The following is a 25,728-nucleotide window of genomic DNA, read 5'->3' as shown; positions in this document are numbered from 1 at the left end:
AACAAGTTGGTGCTTTAAAACAGTAAAATGTTTTACCTTCCTGTTCATCTTAGAAATCTGACATTTCAGAAAGAGATGCCAAAGGGATATTTAGACATACCTTGTGAGTGGATATAAGCAGAGAGGTACATCTTATGTTTTAAAATGTCAAAATGAAGGTTGGAGGAAAATGATTGTCATTTGTCTTTAAATAGCATGAAACCTTCTGAAGCAAGAGCACTGTATGCATTCTCCTTGTTATTTGTTTTTGGAAACTCAACTCTACACATCCCTGAAAGGGGATTAGAGAAAAACAGTGACTATTTTTTTGTTATGGAAAAAGATAAAAAAATATAATCTGTTCCTATCTAAGATAATGATAGTCATAATAAATATTGAAAGTCACTAGGATAAAATAAATAGGTTACAAATACCTCTGTCTTCACTCTGGAAAAGTGTGCCAGTATAAAGAAACTCTGTGAAGGCAATTCGAGATCTGTGCTTTCTCTGGTGGAACCATTATCTCTCAAATAAGTATATCTAGGAATGATTAACAAGATGATTTGCTTGATTTCATTTATTCTAAGTTAACCTTACAGGGAGGTAGAATCTACTCTATATGTCTTAATGGGTTGATATCTCTAGACTCTGTAAATGGAAGTAGTTCTAACAATAATTCAATACACTCTCCATAATTTATGGTGCAAGCACTGTCTCACATTGCAATGCTGCCAAGTCTTCCATATGGAGCTACTCAGTCACTACAGCACTCAAATACAGTCATCAGTACATGCACAGTTTGAATGTATATATGCATAAGTGATATTGAAGAGACTTGGTCCCAAAAAGGACATTTTTAGCCAACGAGAATACAGAACTTGCTATAGTAAGAGTTATGCAGTATATATAAATATGCGTATATATATATATATATATATATATACATAAGACTGCTAAGAAGTGGAGACACAAAATTCCTCATACAACAAAAGGGGAAAAATAAAATGAGGGCTCACGGCAAGTCAGTCATCTACGTCACTGATATATCTCATCTGTAAATAACAATTTACTATGACGCTGTACTACAGTCATGCTGTCTGGGAGAAAGAAAACCAAAAGAGATCTCCTGAAGAAAACTGTTTTGTGGCTTGCTAAATAGTACAACCAATTTCATGAGAGACAGTAGTTAGCTATAGTAAACAGGAACAAATGAACCAAGGTCTATTTTCTGTCAGGGAGTTATTTTCTAATAAATATGAAAGTACTCCATCTGTATACATAGCAGAAAAAGGCAAGTCCATTTCACAGGCACCTGAAATACTTAAGGAAACAAAGTTTTCTGAAGCATGCTTTGAAACTTATGGAGAGATCCAAATATACCCCCCAAATTCTTTCTGATTGTCCTGGTTTCAGCTGGGATAGAGTTAATTTTCTTCTCAGTAGCTGGTGCAGCGCTGTGCCTTGGATTTGGTGTGAGAATAATGTTGATAGAACACCGATGGTTTTAGTTGTTGTAAGGTAACTTTTATACCAAGTCAAGGACTTTTTAGTTTTTCAGGCCCTGCGAGTGAGAAGGCTGGAGGGGCACAAGAAACTGGGAGGGGGACACAGCCAGGACAGCTGACCCAAACTAGCCAAAGAGGTATTCCATACCATGGGATGTCATGTTTGGTATATAAACTGGGGAGGGTTGGCCGGGGCCTGCTAATCACTGCTTGGGGTCTGGCTGGGCATCGTTCACCAGGTGGTGAGCAATTGTATTGTGCATCCCTTGTTTTCTCTCTGTTCCCTTTGGATTTTGTTGCTCTCCCCCTCTCCTTCCTCTTCATTATAACTGTTATTGTTATTATTGCTCTTTCATTTTTATTTCAATTATTAAATTGCTCTTATCTCAAACCTGGAGGTTTACATTCCTTTCCGATTCTCCTCCCCATCCCTCTGGGTGAGGGGGAGTAAGCAAGCGGCTGGGTGGCACTTAACTATCAGCAGAGGTTAAACCATGACACTGATATATTATTTGTATTCTGTGTGTGTTCCCATTAGAAAAGAATTCTAGGAAGCAGTGGCAGTCATGACAGAGATGGTTCCTCTGAAGGCTTTGGACTCTTTTTCTTTTCTTCTTTTTTGGTCTCAGAGATTACTTTGGAAAATATCCCTTCAGTTTTAGGGCAGGAGAGAGCTCTTGAATTGACACAGAGGAATAGAATTCATTGATTAGGTAAAAATTAATAGTGTGTTTTATCATCTTGTTTTTGCAGCCCTGAGTCCAAAAATAGTAATCTGAAGTTGAAGTTTAACCTTGATAGACTGAATTAATATTATCATTAATCTTTGATCTTTATTTGGTGATAGGCATGATCTCTACAGGCAGCTGAGACACACAGAATATGCTGTCACAGAGAAAACAGTTGATCTTTGTTGAAGATACGTATTCACAATACATCTGTTATCTAAAATTTGTTCTGAGATTCTCAAGAGCTGAGAAATCTTTATGCTATCTTACAAAGGTTTCTTTAATAGAAGCTTACACCAGATACTCACATCTTAGATGAAAATTGTTATTCAAATGAGTATTAAGTAATCTGGAGAAAACGGGATGCTTTTGAGACTATTGAGACCCGTTCTAAGTAGCAAAATCCTTGACAAAGTAGGAAAAAGTCACTGTGCCCTCCCTTACTCACAGTCATTCCTGAACCAGCTACTGTTACTTTGCCATGTCTTAAGCAATTTTATTTCGGATTATTCCCTGGCCGAGTCCTGGAATGTGTGAAAGACTGGTCAATTCAAGTTTGATGAGAAAAGGTTGCTACATAGTATTCGTGTACAGGCACGGAGTCTTAGGTATCTTGTTTTCTTTTCTCTTTTTCTCCTTATGCAGGTATTTTTATGGCACCTTAACTACAAACTGAAAAGACGAAAAAAAAAAAAGAAGGAAAACCAAGCAGATTTAGGATCCCTTGAAGGTTACCTGAGGAAAAAACAAAATCACTTCAGTAATTGTGTCTAGTCACTGCATCCTTCCTCCTGCCAGCCCACATTAATCAACACCTGTCAGCAGAACAAGGTCGTGACCAGGTTTTAGAAATTGTTAGCAATACCTGACTTTTATCCAAAAGTAAATTAACAACAAATGAGACAGTGAGTCTGTCTTGTACCCATGCCTAAGTCTGGAGGACTTCTAATATTGCTCATTTTCACACTATCACATTCTGCACAAACAAACCCAGAGGAGCTGCTCAACAACACAATGGATAGCCTACAGACTGGTATAGGGACTCTTGATTCTGTGATCAGGCCCCAAACTCTCCTCATCTGTTATCTAGGACTGGAGATTAACCTATACTTTAAAACTTCCTATCACACTTCAGATCTCTGCAGAATAGGTGGGTTAAAATAATAAAGATCTCAACTGACCACACAGATATGAGGTTCAGAGTGGCCTCTAATTTATCCTGGTGATAAATGCCAAGTGGTTACCTGGCTACATTATTTAGCTCCAGAAATTTAGTTCCAGAAAAGGGAGCCATTCTCCATAATAATTCCTAGAAATATCTGTCACTAGTCAGTGAGATATCCAGGTGGCATATAAAATAAAACTTGAAATTATGGGCAAGTTTGGATTAAAATCTATGCACAAGTAAGTACAGTTTTGTATCTCTCCACTACTACTTGTCTGAAGAAACTATGGAATTCAAATTCAGCTTTTGGAGGTCAGTTATGACTTTTTCTTCCAAAAATGAGTGCATGAAAAGCAGTACTTTGATGTGTGCACTTGAAAATTCTATTTATTTTATTTCCAAACCATAAGTGAAGTTCAATTTCTACATCAACTCTAACTTGAATGTCATGTAAGTTGTATGACAGCCATGAAAATATGCATGGAAGACAACAAGAAGTGCAAGGTTATTAAAGAAAATATTTTTTTGTGGGTATTATATTAGTGTTATTGTATGGGCAGGATATTTTCTTTGCTTAGTCTTTTCTGGTGTATAATAATGGTATTATAAATTTTTTGTAACTTACAGAAAAATAATTGGCAGAATTGTCAGCTGATGAATGTAGTTCAAGATTTTCCTTTCATACAAAAGATGCTAACTTGCTTTCCCACCTGACAAAGTAAATCCAAATGCCAAATGAATGTTTTTTTAAGTATATATGCCACAACATTCTGTATTACTGGTTTCCACATAAAGCCGTAATGACATAATTGTAAAAAAAAAAAAAAATTCACTAAGCACAAAATTGCCAACACTAGCACAGAACAAGTTCCTAATGTTGTAAATAATTTTTTCATTATTAATCATAAAAGTAAAAATGGCTTTTTACCTACCTCCTTGAAAATGTAAATATGTATCCATATAAAAGCTATAATACCCAAGAAGGATGTTTTTGGTATAGGATTCAGGCCTTAGAGAGGAAAAAAGAATTTTTATCCATGGTTTAATTGTTGAATGTCTCAGAGAACTGACATCTTAATCTTGAAAATGATGCATATGAAAGGTTTACTTGTAGGCTAACAGTTCTTTAAACTTATTCAGTGACAGATAAGATAAAAATCTCTGAATTCAAAGATATCTAAATCAGAAGATTATTTGTTTTTATTACCGATCTCTATATAGAGTATGTCTAAAATATCTCTTTATCCTACTTACATTAAACTTCTAAGCATATAACCCAAAACAGGAAGAATACATTAATGATAAACCTATGTATTTGTAATATACCTGAAATAAAAATAAGCTCTACTGAAACACATATATGTGGAAGTATTTTAACAATATAAGATTTCAAATTCTAGAAAACAAATTCAAACCACATGCTTGTGCAGAGCACAGAATGTTGCAAAATTGTCATTGATTTTAATTCACTCTGCATTTTTTCTAATCAGCACTAGCATAGAAATGGAACAAAACTGTTGAAACATCTCTGAGTTGCCCTTTCTATGACCCTTTCTGCCCTATGCATGGATGGGTCATCCATTTACTTACATTTTTGGAATGTGAATCTTTCTGAAGCTCATAGCCCTTCTCAGTTCCTTTGTCTGCATTAAAACAGACACTGAGGCAAGATAGCATTGCATCTTATTTGGTCATGGAAGACTAATTAACACCTAGGTAGACTTCAACAGAGGAGTCCTCAAATCTCGATGGTATATTTTGGAACAGAAGAAAACTTTTCCACTTTTTTAATGGCATAATCAGTCCAAAAAGCATTCGTAACATTGAAGTATGGTCTCAGTGCAGTTGAAAAGATTTTATTCTGAGTTTAAAAAAGCATCCGTTTCAAGGTGGCCCCTCCATGTTTTTATTGCTAACTGGAACAGTGAGCGAGCTGCACCAGAGATAAATTTTTACCTCGTTGGAATAATAGTTTTCTTATTTCCTCCCATGTACTCTAAATCAAATGATCTTTAGCATCTGCTGTAAACAAGCACAAAGTCATTGCAAAACCATTCAGCTCTCATTCACAAGCTGTAACACCTCCACACATTCTCTGTAATAGCAGATCCATATAGTAGGAGCTCCAGTATTCCTAGCCCACAGTAACAGCAGGTGCTGCAAAGTTTCCACCCAGCCTGTGCCTTGCATGCATGGCAGACACTTGCAGGACTTCTATAATTTTCCTGGCATTTTGCCCCAACCTTAGTTCTTTTGTGCTTCACTCCCTGACTTTCATGGTGGTAGGAAAAGAGTAGAACAAAGTTGCATACCTATGCCTGAAGATCAACCTCAATGCCTGAAAATTATATTTATGCATATTAGTCCTGATTTCATCTCACACACTTTCATCCAACAGAAAAACCCTTTTGTTGCATATCAATGAAACAGAGACAGCAGCTGAAAAGACATTCTTCAACCTGGCATTTCTTCCCAAACTGCCTGTGTTGTGTTCACAAATCTTCTAGTGATGCTCAAACATGTCCATATAAACCTGATGTTTTCCTATTTACTAAACCTTCACATAGTCTCAGCTCACATTAAAAATGTTTCGTTCTGTTCTGGGTATTTTTATGGATCTTCAAATCTGGATTTATTTGTCCCTAGTCTTTTAACATCTATCTTCCCTCCAGCTCACACTCTGATGCAAAGCCATGCTATTTTCATTCAAAAGAAAGGAAGTGATGGAGCAACTAAGTGAAGAGCGAAGGCCGTACTGCAAGTCTGGCAGGAGACAGAGCTGAGCCCGTCTCCTATTCTGACTTCTGGCTCATTGCTTCTCTACATTGTGTAATGTATCACAGGCTTCCTCTGAGTGTAGCTGTTTGTCTTATTTGCCCATCTTCTCAAGTCATTTATACACATTCAGGATGGGTATAAAGCTTCTTGAAATCTTTCCATCTTGGATTTTAGGAACACCAAAGCTACTGCTACTTTCTCATTTCAGAAAACTTTCAAGCAATCCTCAGAAGTTTCTTTAATATTAATACAGCCATCTAAACTCATAACTTTGTCAGTATAATGAAAAGAGAGATGTCCTCTGCAGATGTAGCAGCTGATAGTCCTTTCTAAATTTTTAAGAAAGCTTTTGAGAGCTACTTAGTTATTCTGTATATATCTTTGCAAGATTTTGCTGGCTGTTACATTCTGGTCAAAGGCCTATTCATCATCTAAACTTTCTTTATTAATTTCCTTTTCTATTATATCAATAGATTGCAGCTTCAGCTGTAATTAGATAAGTGCTAATAAATAAAAAACGCATACTTTCACATTTATTGAAAATGAACATTTACATTACAGTCAATATTTCAGCCTTACAACTTACATTGACTACATTCTTATGGTTGTGTAACTGATAATCTTTCACTCACTAACACAATTCATCCCCCAAAAGGTACAATACATTCAGAATGTTATTAAAGTATTATGCTGGAATGCAAGAATAGACACAAAATGCATCTAAAAAAATTGAATTACTAATAATATAATTCACAATATGAAATAGAAGTAGGCCATAAGACATTGTACTACACTTGATACAACTTTGCTTGGCTTTTTATTTTGGGTAGTGCTTTATTTAGACCTTAAGTCAGATGCCACATAGGAAATGGGAAAATAAACTGTATAGGATGATGTTCTTAAAGAAGTCTGTCTGCATACTGCACAACATCCCATTCACTCCTCAGTTCCTGTGCAGGCAGGAAACTTTTGACAGATAAGTGGAAAAAAGCTGAAGTGTCTTCAGGGTTCTTCCACCCCTGGGAATGGTGACAAAAGATTCTCACCACCTAACCAAATAAGACTTAAATAAGCCATCAGTCTTATTTACAGCGGAGCCTGATTCCAAGTTCAGATTAACAGTCCCTTCCTGCTCATCCTGGTGATCAGAGCAGGAGTGGTATTGTTAGCTTTCAAGGGACATTAATGAGATATGTGTTGTGAGAGAGCACTGTAATGTTTTCCTTGTCACCAAATGGGCAAGCGCAGGTTAGATTTTCTTCCCTCCATTTCCAGAAACACTCAGACCTGGTGGACTATAACCTGACAGAGTACCTTCGGTAGTCGTCCCTCAGAGGGTGCTATTCCCTAGCAAAGCACTACACAAACAGATTTGGAAGACCAGTAAACATCAGGGGCTCATTAAAGTTAACATTCTGGTCATCAAGTGCTGAAAATGTTGATAACAAGTGTGCCTGTATAAGAAAGTATAAGAACTACTTGTTATGGACAAATAGTCAGGATTTGTATTATGTGCAGTAAGTTCTGTCCCAGCTGATACTTAACTCACATCACCTTTAGTCAGGAGCTACTTCTCTGGAGAAAGAAGTATAGATTAAAAAGACTTAGAGTGCTGAAGCACTTGCAGATTCCTATAGTGGAGATTAGAGCAGGTAACTTTTACACAGAAAAAATTCAGATGATACTATTGGAAGTGCACAAGCCATGAAAATGGTATTTGTACAAGAGATGCATGGAAAATTAATAGTCTGTGTGTTGGGAAGCTCACATTATTCATATCTATGTTGAAAAAAAATGTTCATGACATTCTGGTTGTAAAATCAATGAAGAATAAAATAATTTATGATTTCCTTATCTTCCCACATCAGTGCCCTAGCATTTAAGCAAGTTGGAAACACAGAACAACTTCTGGTTTCTGCAACCAGGAGTAAATAAGCAATTTACTAACTGATAATAAAGAACTAAAAATATACGTCCTTTCACATAGAACATGTGCTGTTCTTTTTTCAGCTGATGAGACACTACTGTAGTTCTAGTTTTATTCAAAACCATTAAAAATATTCTCTCTAATCACTGTAGAGAAGAAAAGGTAATATTTCTCTATTTAATGTAGCAGAAAAGTTCGATCCTTCTAATTGAAAGAATGAAAGGCATAAAAGAAGAGGAAAGATTGAAAGCAAACATAACTTTTTGGCTGGTTGATTGGTTGGGTTTTTTTCATATTAGAGATTGATCTCCATGTTACATAGTGAAATACAGGCTATTCACCAGGTGTCTGAGAAAATAAGTAGTGCAACGTGGAAAGAAGATCTAGGAAATTTTCTAGGGAGATACTAATACAAGCCATTCTTTCACCATTCTTTTCTAAATTCTTAACGCAAGTACCTGATATTAATCTTAACCATTTGTTATGTCCTGTGTGCCTACATGACCAGGAATTCAGACTTTTGCATAATTTTTTACAGACATTCTACAGGACAAGGGGAAAGGTCTTACTTCCTGCTTATTCACATAGACAAAGAAAAACATGGAGAGATGGAATTGGTTGAAAATGAGATTGCTGGGTTAGAAAACAGGCACATAATAGCATTATGAGGTGTGGTTTGTTGCTAATTAAATACTCACACCTGGAAAACATCTGCCTCCTTCAGTGGGCTATAGTTGACACCAGAATTGCTCCAGTGCAACTGATGTACATCAGTTTTCAAGAAAAGATGCAATCCATATCTGTCTACCTGGACATTGTCAGGGAAAGAAGGAACATCTGGAAGTTAAAATTGTGTTCACATTTGAGAAATGCCAAGAAAATATAAACAGCTTAATGAAAGAATGAAGGGGAAAGTGGCTGAGTCTGCAGGTACAGGGAATCAATAGTTATAACTTGGTAGTGTTTGTAAATAAACATTATGTTGCATTCAACATCTCTTAGAGTGGTTCAGGGCCACAGAGAGAAAATGGGCATGGCTTAGTTGAAATTTTACATAATATTTGCAATATTTAAGGAAAGGTCACATTACAAAAGAAATCTTTAAGGCACCTATATTGCAGGGTCTGAAGCCTTATTGTTAACGCTCATTAAAGTGGAATGTTTCTTTAAAAGACCAATTTCTGCTATGGTGAAAAAGTATTTTGGAACATGAAGATTTCTGAGACTTAAGTACAAGAACTGAGAGGTACTATTGCTGCCTGTCCTACTTGGAGTAGCACTGATTTGAGGCAGCAGAATGAAGAATTTAATAGATGGGATGATTAGGGGAAGGACCAAAGGTGGGGAAAAGGGAGGAATGCAGGTGGGTTGGAGAGGTGTGTGACTATGGGGAGCACTGCCTCAGCCACCCTCCCTGCACCTGGGGATGTGAAACCACTACAGCCACTGAGCACTGGGAGGAGAGGCATCCCACTGCCAATAGCTCTGGCGGGGGCAGTGAGGAAGCTTGTGGGTCCTGAAGCCTACCAGATCTGGCCATCTCTAGCAGAGTGGAGAGCAGTGATCTCTTTTCTTCTTGTTTGGGTTACTCGTGTAAAACAAACCTAGTGAAGAAGCAGAAGACTACACATGATTTATATACTGAAATAGCACAGGTAAGCACTAAAAATATTCTCAAGAATTTCACTGTTAACTTTTGGAGAGCTGCATAGTTTAATATTTACTTGACTAGAACATTAAAGCTTAAAATTATTACCAAGAGGACCTTATTCTCTAAAATATTAAGGAAATCAAAGAATCTTTACAAGTTGAAATTATTGTAAGATTCTAGTGTGGTGACCGTCTCGGTACATGAAGTGATTAGTCCAGTGCAGTCCTGACCTCTAGGCACCACCACAGTAAACAAACCAAAACAAAACAAAAAACCCAGAACCAGTGCCACTTTATTGTTCTGGCAGCCTCTGCAGATGCGGTATTATTTCTTGTTTTCTACGCTTAGCATGACACACTGAAGGGTGGATAGCAACCATTTTGTAATTTAGTCATTTGCATCCCTTTTGTGAAACTGCCTTTAGCACTTCACAGTGTGAAATGCATCAGCCTATACTGGGCAACAAATGAAATGATGGCAAATATATTCTTAAAAGAAACTTCCTGCTAATTATTTTTTAAGACAAAAACCTAACCCTCATCATTGTTTTGCCTGTATAGTTGAAATTATCTTAATTCATTAACTCAGGCAAAATTGCATGTTTCCCACCCACCCTGATGCACTGATATCTGCATGTGCACATTTAATTCACATTTAATTTTAATTGTGTGTGCTGAAGCCTCATCAACATCTGTAGCTAACCTTGCAAAGCAAAAAGGCTTTCCTCAAATTGCATTCTCACATATTTGTAGCTGTTTTCTCCATAATTTCCAAAGTTACTAAGTTCCCTTCTCTCCAGAATAACAGCCACCTAGTGAAGTTTCCCTGATGATCTTTCTTACATGACCTCTTTGTAAATCAGTAAAAGAAAATAACAAATCACTGAAAACCTTTGGCTCAATACCAACTTGCAGGCAAAATATAATAAAGTTGTATTACAAAACCTATGGATTTCTCACGTATGATAAATGAAGGGAATGGGCGAGGAGGTGAGTCTCTGGGCTGAGGGCCCTGCTGCACTTATTTCTGCAAGGGGAGGGAAGGCAGAGAGTAGGTTGGAAAAGAAGAATTTTGGCCTTTACCAATCTGGAAATTCATCATGTCATCTGGTTTACTAACAGCAGAGCACAGCATCACATTCTCCAGAGCCTTTCAGGTGGCTTTTATGTAATCAATACAAAATTACAATGTCTAGAACAAGAGATGCATTTTAGGATAAATGTATCTCCCATAGATTAATTCTGCTTGGGCAGCTGATAACAGGGCTATGCTTCCTGTGAAAAAAATGCTTGTATTTAGTTCTGAGTTGGCACGCCTCTTACTAAAGTGGTAACTTTATCAAATATATTTTCAAATTTAAAAAAAATGAAAAGACAAAAATAGCTTTTTGAGCCCTTCCTCTTTTGAAGGAGGAAAAACCTTGTATGCTTGGAATTACTCTCTACTACCAAAATAACATCTTTATCGACTTTACTGCTTGTGATACAAATTCAGAGCAGAATATGTGGTGGCTCTGCTTCAAGTGATAGAATGTAGTCAGCCATCTAGTAGCTGTCCCAGGCAGACAGGATCAACTTCTGTCATGGATCTTTTGCTATAACTGGTGTTATAAATATCTTCCTGGTAAAAAAAACCAACCCTAACCAAAATAACAGTAAATATTTAAAAGGGTGAGTTTAACTTTGGATATCTCCTTATGAAACGCTCACATTTTTTTAACCCTATCATGAGTGGTGATACAACAAAATCTGTAGGAAGAAGGGGGTTTGAAGCTTTCCCTTAAAATAAAGAAAAGCAATTGAGTTATACTAAATTCATGTTACACTTTAATTATTGGGATTGTAAAACTATGAAATATATGTAGCCTGAACTGTATCACATACATGTGATATTGCCTTTTTGGGATGTTAAATTGTATCCTGTAACATATATGCTCATGATTCAGTTGACTTTAGCAGGAGTTACACAGAAAGACCTGAAGCCAAAATTAAGGTTCTACCTGTTATAGGAGGAAAAGGTCAAAGCAAAATGAGGATCTTAACGTTTGAATGGATGTATTAAATTATGCCTCTAAAAACAGTCAAATAGTTACCAGAAAACTATATTTATGGTAATTGTGTCAATTGTGAATAACCTCTTAGCGAAGATTGAAACAAGATTTAGCCTTCCTGACATGCATAGAGAACCACAACTTAAATCTACATAATGGAATATAGGAAAAAAATTGAGTTAATTTACATACCAAAGGAGGCTACAAAGGATTAGACTCATTGTGCCTTTGACAATTTGACTCCAGGCAAAGGTACAGAGATACTTTTGAAGTTGTGAGAACATAAGCATGTACAGGGAGTAGCAGGTCTTTACTCATTACATATTTGTAAAGGATTTTTTAAAACTATTTTAGAAGATAGAAAGAGGAGACTTCTCCAGTGGAAAGTTTTTCTGTGCCTGGCATTTTATATTTTCCTTTCTTATGATAAATGCCTTTGCATAGTACCAAGCAGAACTTTTAGGCCAGAGACAAGCTCACACTGTGCTGTAGAACTAATTCTAAAAAAAGCCCAAATCAGCCACAAGACTCAAGTGAGGCTTATTCAGGAGTTAAAGCCACAGGTTTTTTTTCATTCTGATTTCTAAGGGCAAATCCAGCACTGACCACGGTTTTGAGCAACTGAATTGATTTGACTGAACATAGATAAGTTTTAGCATATGAGGGTGTTTGGGAAGAAAACCAAAAAGTCAGTATTTTCTACAACTTTTTTGTTTAGCCTCCTGTGCATCACATGATCTTTGTTAGCTCAGGTCTTTTCCTCAAAATCTAATGAGTCTGAAGAATAATGTAGCTGCTTACTGTGTGCTTTAGCATGTTCTGATTATGTTTTGCATTTATAGAAGGGACCAGCATTACACCTCCTGCATATTACCTGCAGTATTATCTATCAGATTTGGAAGAGAAAGGAAAAAGAGAAAGGTAAAAAAGAAAGCTATTACAGAGGAAAAAAAAGTATCGGAGGTTATGAAGAAAAGGGCAGAACGTGGGACAGGACAAGATGCACTGGCAGTGTCGTCTGGTATCTCTGCTACCTATTGCTGTCACTACCTCCACCCTTAGTCAAATATTTGATAGCCAGGTACTTGCTTCTTAATTCCTGAAATAGACTTATTTACATAAATCAGCTGTGCTGTGTTTTATTGGGAAAAAAACTAGAAGCTAAATCTTCCTGGTCCCTTCTGACCACATATTGTTTAAACACATTTCCACTCAGGAATATAAAGTCTGAGTGGTCATGTTCCAATGCACCAGAGCAAGGTTTGTATAAAGACACAGGGCTAAGACTAAAATATGAAATAAAATAATCATAGTTTCCAATAAAAATGTTTAAAGCTGACAAGAGAACATGACAGTGGGATCATATGGATAAGAAGTATAGCTAGCTGTCCAGAGCTTCAAGTTAAGTCTTTACATGCAGTGACTTTAAAGTTCAGATCTGCTTATCTACTTTATGTTCCCTGTTACCAGTCTGATCTGCCAACGTTAAGCATTAAGGGTGCTAAGCCTGCATGTCTCTGTAAAGTTCTTTTTGACCATAACTTTGAACTGGTTCTAAATTGGTGTGAAAGCACTGCATAAAAAAACATTGTTACATTTAAAGCTATTGAAGACATTTCAATATTAATCTTTAATAATTCTCCTTTTTAAGCCCCGCTCAAATGATGCTGCAGTGGGGGAAGGCAGGGACTGTAATTGTTGATGTTTTTTGAATAACAAACTGAAGTTTTCTTTAAATACGTTTAAAAATACACCTTTTAAAAATTAAATACGAAATTATGAAAACCTGTGCTAAGGACTACATTTTTACATTACTATGTACTTCTACACTTCTATCTATAGAAATCACTTACATTTAAACATGAAGCTATGATCAAGTCACTACATTTGTGAAGAAAGGTGGAGAAATCACCAAGGTATTAGAAATCACTGGCTAGGCAGAGTTAAATTAAGCTAGCCCTTTTCTGAGAGTATAGTCTGTTTGCAGCTACAAAGAATATGTTCTTGATTTCAATTTTTTTTTTACTGTTGGAACTCGATGAAATCTTATGCTATGTCAACAAGTAATTAGGATTTGTTTAAAAGAGGTAGAAAACATGTTTCCTTTCTCTAACCTTTGAAAAAACATTACATGAAAGAAAATGAGCTCTATCACTTATATATTCTTGTAGAATGCAGTGGCCAGAAACTAAATTACAAATAGTATTATTTGTTTAATAAATGACTTAGATTACTTGTTCTATTTAAAATTGACTTTTCCTGTATATCCAGTACATATACAGTACACAAATAAACAATTTAAAAAATGCTGGGCTTGTACCATTTTAATTGAATTCCAATTTCCATCCTAATGAAGCTTGACATAAATCACACGTGAAAATGAAAACATTATTTAGTAAAAAAGAAATGCACCATTTACCATTCTCTATCATAAAAATACCAATGTAAAGACTAAGAATCTCAATAAATGGCTCCAGAACTATGGAATTGTTTAATAGATATTTAGATTATTTTCTAAGAGTAAAAGGCAGAGATTTAGTGAGAAAGGCTGTATTCAGTCACTATATTAGTAATCAGCCAACAGGAAGGCATATGCAAAAATTATTAAAGTTGCTGTTTGAAATCCAAATTTCTTTTTTTTCTATTTAAATCGTGATTAAAATTGGTGATGTAAAAGTTTTTATCAATCATTTTAATTTAAAGTAATCCACCCTCTACTAATTTAAATATGGTTTAAGCTGGTAAAATGAGCACAGTCCACTAGTTCAATCTGCTTAAACAGAGCAGAAGCCAGGGAATATTAGCAACAGAATGAAGAGAAAAGCTTCTCCACTTCTGTAAACAGTTGACCTGCCTCAAAACAGGCAAGTCTGGTTTCTCTGTCCTTAGTGTGCCCTGGACTGAAGCCAGACCTATATTATGAAACGTATTTTAAACCAAACCATTTTCTGCTTTCCAGAGCAGTAAAAGCAGCATGAATCCACCTCTTACTTGGTGTTCACATTGTAGGCAATGGGTAGAAGTACTCAAAATATTTATAGACCAGAATTTTTTCAAGGATGAGGTACCTGGAGGCGTAGATTGGGACTTTTGACTAAGTGGTTGCACAGATTTTCTTTTTAAATTGGGGTGATCAGTTCCCACTGATAACTTGAAAATGCTACCAGGCTTTTAAACATATTTCGCATTATATAAGTAACCTTAAAATATGTTCCAAACACTTATGCATACAAGGCTCTTTAAAAAAAAAAGTGAATAAGTGATCAGCCCTACAGTCCAGCTGTTTGCACACAAGAAAACATGAGTTAACTGCACACACACACTTTTAGCCTGTCTTGGGCTAGCAACACCGTGCATTAGCTTAAACATCTGGTTTAGCTGCAGAGCTAGCTGACTTTCTAGGGGGCTACACAGGGTGACAATATGTTACAGTTTCTCTGTAACAACTGAACATGCATAGATACTGTACCAGCTGTGAATAACTGTCCACAAATCCTTAAACCTAAAAAGTAAGCTAACAAATTTGGCCTCATGTTTGCTTGCCTCAATAGGCTATGGGAGAGCACCCAGCCTGCAGCCAGACTAACCAGCTCAGTTGTCCAGACCCAAAGACACAGCAGAATCTAAGCTTTAAGAAATTTCAGTGAGAATTTGGAGCTTCTTTTTCCCCCAAAGACTTACTATTTTACAGGCAGTCCTGGGTTTTCTGATTTTTTTTGTCTCTGAGTAATTAAACTGTTGACTTACCTGGTACTTTTGAACAAGAGCAGACTGATTCTTTCAAAAAATAATTGCCAAAATTGTTGTATTTCCCTTACTCTGCTGCAAAAGGTATACTATCTCCTTCCTCATCAACATCAGAAAGCAAAGACATCTTTTAATTTTGCACGTTTGCCAATTACAAATAAATTTTGTAGCAACCTCCTATCTCAATGCTTAAACAGCAGTCCGGCTGAGGGCTAGGAAACACCTCACACACCTTTAGCCATCACAATGAATCATCTAATCTAGTTTATTTATCATGGCCCCTTTTGCAGTCAGTACAACTAGCACCTCTAGCAGCAACTCATGAATTACCATGGGAAGTAGCTACGTCCCCCTTGCTGTAGTGTGATGTTGCTAAACTTTATGCCAACTGGAGACTGCTGTTAGCTTCTGGCCATCACTCTCGTGCAGTCGTCATGATTTTACCCTCTGGCTCTTGTCTGTTATTTCTCATACCTTATCAGTTTCATGTCTATTAATCTTCAAACATACAGATCTTGTTAAATCTGCCTTTTGAAATGGTTTACATCTTAAAACTTTTCGTAGTTATCAAATAGCCTGCGAAAAGGACTGAAATCCAGAAGCTAATTTTGATTTTGTCACTGACGAGCTGTGTGTGGCCTCAGGGCTAGCCTGTCTCCTTGCAGCCCGCCTCAAGACAGAGGGAACGTGTCGTTGCACAGCTCTCAGCAGCAAAATAAGGACCAAACTGCAACTCATTGTCACATTTCTGTTTGACTCCTGCTTATCTCTTGCTCCCCCGGGGAAACAAGTTGTGGCAGACAAACAGCTGGCATAGAATCCTTGACTTTCTCCTCTCCTCATGTCCCCGGATTAGATCAGTGCATAGTCTCCAGGGCACTGCAGCAGGCAGAGCTGGGTCTCTGTTCATTCTTCGCTACGTGGGAGGATAAAGTGCCAGGGGACAGCCATCAGCCTTGCACTGTGACCTGCAGTAGATTGGACTAGAAAGGACCAACTATAGGGCTGCTGCTGGAGCTATTGTGCACATACAGAATAAGCTGTACATTGGTAGAAGCCATTTCTCAGAGGTGCCAGGTGTTTTGTACTTGTATTTCAGCAGTGGCCTCTCTAACTACATCTGCCATTGATTCCAGTCCAATCCTCGTATTCATAAACACAGCAGAGTAGCATAGTTAGATAACAGTGGCTTTCCAGGCAAGCTCTTAAACAGATCACAGTAAAGTCCCTGGACATTACAGAATACGCAGTAACAGCTGAAATGTAATAACAACAACAACAATAGATCCTGAGAGTATTGCAAAGACAGAGTACCTAGTCTTTGTACTGAGATTTTTTTTTTTTTATACATTCTTAAGTACTTCCACTATTTAACAGTATGTTTCTGTGATTGCAATTACATGTAATATGAGGATGCTGAAGATAATCCTTTGGAACCTTCTTCTAAATATTTGCCAGCAGGAGATCTAGGTTCTGCCAACTTTCTAAGGACATTTACAAATTGCTGTCTTTTTGTCTTCCCCTGGGTACACTTCACCAGTATTTCCACAACTAACAATTTGTACCTGTGGAAATGAACAGGCAGCGCATGTGCCTTGCAATGCAAGTAGACAAGCCAGTGTCATTGCTTGGTGGCTACATTTTTAAGCTGCTTAGTTTCATTGCCATTACTGTGATGTCAACCTGAAAGAGTACCCCATCGGTCCCAGGCACCTGTGTCTGGATTTGACATGGTATTGACATGGGTTGTCAGGAGAAGATACCTTGGAATATGTACAAACAGCATCACTCTGCCAGGGCTGGACAATCTCTACACACCAGCAGCCGTACTGGCTATGGCAGCATTGAAGCCAGCATCTCTGTTGTGCTGTGCTCCCTGACGTGCCACCATGGTACCACAAAAGGCAAGGAGTTTGACAGTCTAGTTGATGTGTGGCTGATAGTGTAAAACAGAGTTAAGAATACCTGCCACAAGGAGCAAGTACTTTAATTCTAATATAGTCATGAAGACCCCAGTAAATCATGGGCTGAGACGTAATACGAAACAAGCAAAAAAAAAAAAATCAAAAAGGAATTGTGTGTAGCAAGAGGCATTTTAATTGCTTTCTGTTTATCCGAAATATATGTTGCTGAAGTTTAGATCTGAACTTTCAGACTGCCTTGTGAGTGCCAGCAGTAGCCCAGAGGAAAACGAACTGCAGTGAGACATTAGCCCCAGGCTGAATTTTTAGTTTGCTGCCATAAGTAAAATTTCCATCTCATGGACCCAGAATTTAAAAATCAGCCAATCGACACGAGTCTATTCCAAATATAAAAAAACTAAACAAAACAAAACTGAACTACTTATATGGCTTATTTACCTGTCATGCTGAAGGTCAGCTTATTGTAGAGCTGATGGCCCTTATCACCTGAAGTCTATTGCTTTGCACAGAAAAAACACTGAAGAAAGGCACACAATATTACAGCTAAGGAACACTTGTAAAACCACTACAAAAGCTCTATAAAAACATTTTCAGATTTCTTGTTTTATTTGTATTTTATTTTAGGGACTTTTATTTTCTTTCTTTAATAAGCTAAATGTCTGAAAAGTCATTTCCAGACTGATTGAAAAGTCTTCTATTTTTGCTGTTAATTTTGAAGTAAAAATCTCGCTAATTTGGGAGATTTTTTTGTTTGGAGAACCTTGCAAGAGGTATTTCCATACTGCTCCTGTTACATTGATGGTATTAATGCATTCATTCTGGAAGACTAATATAATTTCACACACTTCCCTGGCAGCAGCTGCAAAATAACCAATGCTTCCAACATACCTGGTCAAGAATATCCAGATAAAGTAGTGCTAGCATTTGGGTTATGGCTGTCAGGCTGAGCCGCCTGGTTTGGCAGTATTTGCTGCCAGAAGCAAATTGTACATCCTTCCAATTCCTGATTAAAAATCATATACACATTGCCTCCTTGCTGTGGCTAATCAGGCATCAGGCAAGGATTGTACTATTTGACATAGTACTAACATCAGTCCTTTTGAAAACAATGGGCTCACTCTCTAATAATGCTTAACACAGATCCTCTTACAAATATTAACAATGAAAAATGGAAGATGCAAAGTACAACTGTCATACACTGAAACTCCACATAACCTTGATGTGTACATAAAAATATCTTTCAGAAGACTATTTAAAAACACTTTGTTTTGTAGTGTCATTATTAAATTTGGATAAACAGTGGAGTGATCCACACTGGGGAAAAAAAAAAAGGTTAGAATGAAATTCAACTAAAATATTCAGTATTAAATTTAAGAAGGTTGTATTTTAAATATATCCCCTGTCTGACTGTGGTTGATAAAATATTGTTATGCATCTAAAATGTTATTTAAATATGAATGGTCAGGAAATATTAAAGTACATGAAATATTCATAGTTTAGAATATGTATTTATTGGTTAATACAATTGCCTTTCATTCTTGCAGGCCTGGCTATGGTGTACTTATTTCAGCACAACTTTCACTGACTTCTTTAGAAATTTACCTGAATAAGGATTGCAGAGTTGATAGCTTTTACCCTTCGGTAACTTTGTGTACAGGTCACAAATACTCTGTCCCCCTTATGGAAAAATCAGGGCCACCAAACTAAGCTATTCGGACTCTGGCAAACCTCCTATTATACGGCACAACCAAAGCTTTACCTGAGCAAAGGCTTGAGGCTAGAACCACCTGACATTCAAACGTTCCCCTTGTATCACTCTAATGGAGCTGCCTAAGGAGTGTCATTCTGCAAATGAAACTAATGCTATTTTTAGAGGTGTACAGAGATCTAGCTTCAGTAACTGGTAGAAACTCAGGCTACAGGAGTGAAAAAGAAAGAAAAAACAGGAAAGAAAAGTAGAAAGCAATCCAACAAACAGAGTTAATTGATCCTGGAGTGAAAGCATTATTTGCCGAAAGCAACAAATTATATTGACATGTTAGCTCAATTACACTGTCAAAGTACATATCATTTTTGGTTAATTATACTTGAAAATAGTTACCGTACCTTCTGCTGTGATCTCGGCCATGATGACGATGGTAAGAGATACTCTGTTATAAAGGTCAAGATCTACCGTGGCAGCTTAGATAATACTTTTAGGTTGCTGGCTCTTGCAGGAGCTGCAGAATGAGAAGGAGGGACGACCTCTGCTTTTTCTAATTCTGTTCCTTCTTCTTTTGCACCCCTCTGAACTTTCTGTTTCCTCTGAGACTCCTACCCTCCCAAAGCAACGTAAGACCTTCCAAAGAAAACACAAAGCTCAATCTAAAGTATCAGTCTCTAACAAAAATAGACATGCCTCACAGTGAATCTTCAGCGTGTTTTTTTTTAATATCCTAAGAACCACGCGTACTGCAAATAAAAAGTAATAAGGCCCAGTTCTAAACAGGACAGGGACACATGGAAAGGCAGCAAAAAGCAAAAGAACTGGGAAAGACCGCTTTAACGCTCCTGCAGCCTTGCTAGCATAATTGCAGTTCTTTGGGGGGTATGTCAGGAAACATGAAATATAGAGTTCAGAGTAACCTTATCCATCCCAGCTCAACTTTATTCTTAGCACACTTAGTGCTTAGCACATTCTTCCCGTCCTTATTTGGTTTGGGGAGGGTCCTAGGAAGCTTACCGCTGACTAAGGGGGAGGGTAAATTTAGGTGATTTTCTCCACTTTGATTCTTAGTCACAGTTCAGAGTCAATTAAGACACCACTTCAAACCTATGAAATCGATAACTTCTTCAGTTTAGATCTTTTGGGTACTCTTCTGACCTGCTGCGATTATCGCACACACCTGTGAAGTTAACCTAAGTATTAAAGATCATTGTTTAAAATTTCAATATTAATAGTTTATATAGTCTAAATGCATGAAGGTAATATACAGAAATATTAAGCAGATCAGATTTTTTTCTAGGGTCTGATTCATGAAAATAATTGAACAGCTCAAAAAGTCTGTGATTTTAAACAAGATTTTAGAAAACTGAAAACAAGTAGAGTTTTAAAACAATTTAGAGGAACACAGATATTAACAATTTAAATAAGAATAAGGATTTAAAAACCTGAGAAATCTTTTCATTGCATTGCCTGCAATTTCACAGCTGTGGAATTATGTATGGGGCAAGAGCCTGAAAATTAAATTAGCAAAAAAAGTACCCTTGAGCCAGCATACCTCTACATAAATGTCATCGTCACATGAAATCAGAAACCATCTTAAACAGTTCTTACTAGGAAACTTATAGTCAGCTCTTCCCCACTACACAGGCTGGCATTTGCACTTCTCAACTTCTCCCCAGGAGATACAAGCACCTGGCTCTGTGGCAAAGTGTATTGAAAGAAATCTATTTATCCAGTGCACAAGATGGAGAAGTGAAGGTTCAGTGAACAGTTTACAGTCACAGCCAGGATATTTCTCTTCCCTCTGCTCTAACACACTTCAAACCTGCCACGTGTCATGTAGCTGTTTGTAGCCAAAGCTTACAGTCAATGCTCCATCCCTTTTCTTCTTCAGCTCTACTGACCAAATCTTTTGCACTGTTTTGATCACCCGATGCTCAGTAGTCAATGCTCTTCTCATTCTCCTCCTAGCCCTCTATTTGCTCCTTTAGCCTGTCCTTCAGAAGATCCTCCTCACTAAGGCTGATGAAAAGATTTTAGACAAAACCCTATTCCTTAAAAAATACTCTTTCACAAATACTGAAATATTCTGTAGAATCACACTCACATCAACAAAACGGGTGCCCACAACAGCTCAGTAGTTAGTAAAGGGTGCTAGGCTGTGCGATACTAAGGCAAAGCCCTTGTCCTTCTGAATAACTTCTTTTCTGCTGGAGCAGTTCCATATTACATGAACAGTTAATTCTGGGTCATCTGTATTTTGACAGCTATGCTACTGCTGTTGCCTGAGATGTGAGAGGTACCATCTCAGCTGAATACCTGAAGCACAGAGCTAATCAATATTGCGAAGACAGGATTGCTTTCACTTGTATTACTATTCAAATTGAAATAAAATAGTAAAGGCTCAGTTTGGGTATATAAGAAGAGGGAACTGGGGAAAATATTCATATCTGAATTTTGTTCTAGTTTCATGTAGCAAGATAGTGAGATTGTGGACTATGCCCAGACATATCTGTTTATATAACTGTAAGTGTATGGCTGGCTGTCCCTCGCTGTTTCCATTTCAGTTCCTACCACCTGCCCTCTTGCCTCCATGCCTTACTTCATTTGCTGCTATTTATGCTCACCCTCATTTATGGGCTGATATTCTGAAATGAAAATATAAGAGTAGAGGAAGTGAGAGAATCCAGCTGGAAATCAATTTTTCACAACGTCAGCCCAAGTGGCCAGAAAGAGAACTGCTTGGTGGTCTCTGCATCCCTTATATATGGAAAACATTAATTCTGGGAAGCAGGCTAAAGCTGTCATATGCACAAATATCTTACAAGTATAACTCTAGGCAATTGTATTGGAAGTTACATAGTTGCTCCCTTTAAAGGGGGCAAAGTCAAGGGACCTGCTTGCCATATTTACTGGAGATAATCACAGCTTTTGTAAAAATACACAGCACTACTGTAAACCAAGTTCTGCCTCTGTGTATCTGCATGTACATATATTTTGAAAATCAAACATTACGATCTGAAAATTACACAGAATATCATATTTCTTCTTTAGGAGTCTAAGCAAGGGAAATTCTTAAAATTCTGTTTAGGGCTGGTTAGAAGTTTTGTTAAAATCTGAAGTTTAGTACCTGGCTCAAGTTTAGGAGTATCTTCTACAATAATCTGTAAAATTCACATTGTGCAGAAGGCCAGCACAAAATCTATATGCCTCTTCATCTGACAAAGTAAACATATAGTTCCTGACCTAGCTTATACATTGAACCTACCCCAGAATGCATTTTGGTGCGAGCCTTCTCTGTCTAACCTCATAGGAAATCTTTTGTAAAAAGTCCTTTCTCTCTCCTTGCTCATATTTCAAACAATAACAACACTGGAAAATGTAAAACTACTTTGGTCCTTACAAGTGGTATCCATGCTTGGACACGCACAGTTTCTCCTCATTTGATTCCCATCAGCTCTCAGGCACAATGTGAAAATTCTCTTGGCTGGAGTTAGCAATATTTACTCCCTTCCCACACACAGGGGCTACATGGTAAACGAACTGTCCCAGGATCAGATCTCACACTCAGTAGTGACAAAGGGAGTTGTAGCAGCAGGTTAAGTGTCCCCCCTCAGACCAGATTTCAATGATATACAAGTCTGTGTTAAATCAAGTGAAATTAAGGTTTTCTTTGCTCCATAGTTGCCTGGATAAGGATAAAGTAATCTTATGAAGAGGGGAGAAGGACATACTGTGTGCTGCTACAGCTGTCTGCATGTAACCATGTGCCTTGATCTTAGGTTATGTGTATTTCAGTGAGAGTCCTAACTGATGAATCAAAGAAAAGCAATTATTTGAACACTTTATTTTAGGAAAATGTCAATGGCCTACTATTTGACAAACTCTAATACAAACTCCTGCTTTTAGATGAAAAGTTGTGTTGTTCATATAATTGAAGTAAGAGTATACAAATACTTCATGAACTGATTTCTGGGTTGCATTGATGATATTATTAAAAAGGGAATAGGGAGAGAGAATAGATCACATTGAATCACTAGGTAATGAGAGGAGAGACTTTCATAATGATACAAGGAAACATTTGAGGAATTGAGTAAAACCATCAGTCAACAAGAAAATGCAGAACAATATTTGAGCCTGTCTGCTAACACATTACCAAGGAATTCTCAGAGTTCAGTCCTACAAAATCAAACTAAGCAAAAGAAAAGGGCTTTGTATCTCAGTGCATGCTCAGCAGCCAAGCAGGGTCAAGGAAAAGAAACTTAATCTTAACTCTGATATATCTGATGAATCCTGGGAGTATGTTGTTATCAGAAACAGCCAGTAATCAACTGATAAGAACTAAATATAGGATAGAAGTATAATGTTAGGGAGAGGGTGGATGGTACTGAACCCAGTGAATAGTAAAGACACACGCAGAAGCAAATACAAGATTAAAGTGATGTCTGTCACTGAGCTTTGATGTGCATATGAAGAAAAATACTAATATTTGTTTGAGGCATCAGCTTTTTTTTCTACTGAAACAGACATTTCCACTCCTTTTTTTTTTTTTTTTTTTTTGTCTGATTTTTGCTTAGGAATACTGTTACTTATAGATGAGATTCATTCAGTCCCAGTGGTAACACTCTGTGTTCTCCAGTATGACTAGGAGCACATATTCATATCTTGATGATCTTGAAGTCCTGATCAGCCAAAGATGTAGTTAAGACCTTCTATGGATCATTACACAACTCTAAAGCAAATGTTTTTTGTTTGTGAATGATATTTCAGGAATAACAGTTGCAAGATTTTGGAATCAACATCACCAAAGTAGGGACTTATTTTTGATATACCAAAGTACATCCAAAGAAGAGATCTAAGCTAGATCTAGGTATCGTATCTGACCTAGGTTAAATCATGGTATATGTTTAAACATTCTCATAAATCAGTCTGCATCATTTTTCACTTAAAGAGTTGCATACATAGTACCTTTAAACAATTTCTTCCTTAATATGTAGGAGACAGTTAGATGAACTCTGTAGTAGATCTGTCCTACATTTAATGCAAACAACTGTCAGACAGTCAAGAAGCCCTGTCCCTGCAGGCAGACTGGTCTGAATGCAAATCAGCCTCTGCCTGGGGACAGCTGACAAGCACATCAGGGTCACATCACCTTGGCACTCTGAGCTCATTATGGGGCATTTACTAGGTCAGGTTTTGCAAAATGAAACTGTTCCAAAGCTACCTGATAGAAACTCAGCAGGTACAGAAGAAAATATCTGTGATACTGAGTATTCCACTTCACCATAGACAATGCTCCTGATCAGACATCATACTGCAAAACCACTTGCGCAACCTCCGTCTGGCTGTGCAACTGAATAATGACCCATATCTAACATCCCAAAAGGTCCACTGATTATAAAACTACTTCCAGAAAACAATGATGTTACAAGATATCCTACCTGGTCCTCTTGCCAACAGACTGAGTAGATGGTTGGTGGAGAGAAATCAGGCTAAAGCAGGCCTCTTTTTTAGGAAAGCAGGTTTTTTTGAGTTCTTTGTTCTAACTGTACCAAAGTAGTACTATGAGCTAGGTTCAGGGAGGGCATCTTTTGCAGCATGTTAAGGCGTCCTGCATTTGCTTGAGCTTTAGCAGTTTGATATTATATGCTTTTTCTTTTCTTTGATCTACTTTATTCTTGCTGTTCTTAATGAGTATTGTTTTATTAGCACCCTTGTAACTTTAGTTTCACATCGGGGAAATGTCTCAGAAGCTGTCTCACAGATAAGACAGCCTCCATGATAAAGAAGGGATACCTCAAACTGAGCCTTTTTTAAGAAGCAATGAGGAAAAGTCCACTTTAATTGTCCTTTTCTTCAGGGCAAGCTGCATCCAAGGTTGATGGAGTACAGAACATAAAAAATAGCCAACCAATTATTAGTGATGGGGGTTGGCTCTGTCATAACATGAATTGTCCCCATCAGAAATATTGGTTGAGAACTGTTCTATTATCCTAATGAGCTTGGTGTGCTGGGTGGTCAAAACCATTCTTTCAAAGCAAGATGACTTCACTTCTGATAACTTTTTCCTTGACAACAGGAAATTATTTTTCAAAAATGACTGCTTTTTCAAAATTTTATTTTAAATCAAGTTTCTATGCTGAAAAAATAAGACACAGAAATATATCACACAAACATAGGCAGCAGCAGAACTAAATTGTTCCTGAACTTCAAAATTCAGATTTCCACTGATACATTTCAAGTTTGTCTTCAGACCTTACTCTTAAAAAAAGTTTCAATAGAAATCAGCATATATATATATATTTCTTTATTCAGATATGCTCATAGTTAAGCACACTGCCAAAAACAGATGAAAAGAAAGACAATTTTGGACAAAAGTCTGGAATGAAAAGACAGAAACAAATATGTTTTCATGCCTAGTACTTGGGAAAAAGTAAGGGGTGAAAGTAACACTCAAGTATCTTCACTAATGTGAACCCTTTTTGGGATACTCGAAATGTCTCAGCCTGACCTTCACAACCAAGGGGAAACCTCACCTTTTCCATTTAATGGCTTAATCTTTTGCTTGGTA

The 25,728-nt window shown here is 37.2% G+C and overlaps 1 protein-coding gene across 1 annotated transcript in view; it reads right to left on the bottom strand.

Moving 5' to 3' along the window:
• The window catches only part of TRDN (triadin), a 235,333-nt gene extending 215,368 nt beyond the window's left edge, over positions 1-19,965 (bottom strand). The window contains exon 1 of the mRNA XM_056344821.1: positions 19,559-19,965. Within this exon, the coding sequence (XP_056200796.1) occupies positions 19,559-19,580 (22 nt within the window). The 5' untranslated portion in view covers positions 19,581-19,965. The remainder of the gene's footprint in view (positions 1-19,558) is intronic.
• Positions 19,966-25,728: the final 5,763 nt, after the last annotated feature.

Source organism: Falco biarmicus, chromosome 6 (assembly GCF_023638135.1).
Source record: "Falco biarmicus isolate bFalBia1 chromosome 6, bFalBia1.pri, whole genome shotgun sequence".
Lineage (NCBI taxonomy): Eukaryota > Metazoa > Chordata > Aves > Falconiformes > Falconidae > Falco > Falco biarmicus.
This window is presented reverse-complemented; position numbering and strand designations above follow the sequence as displayed.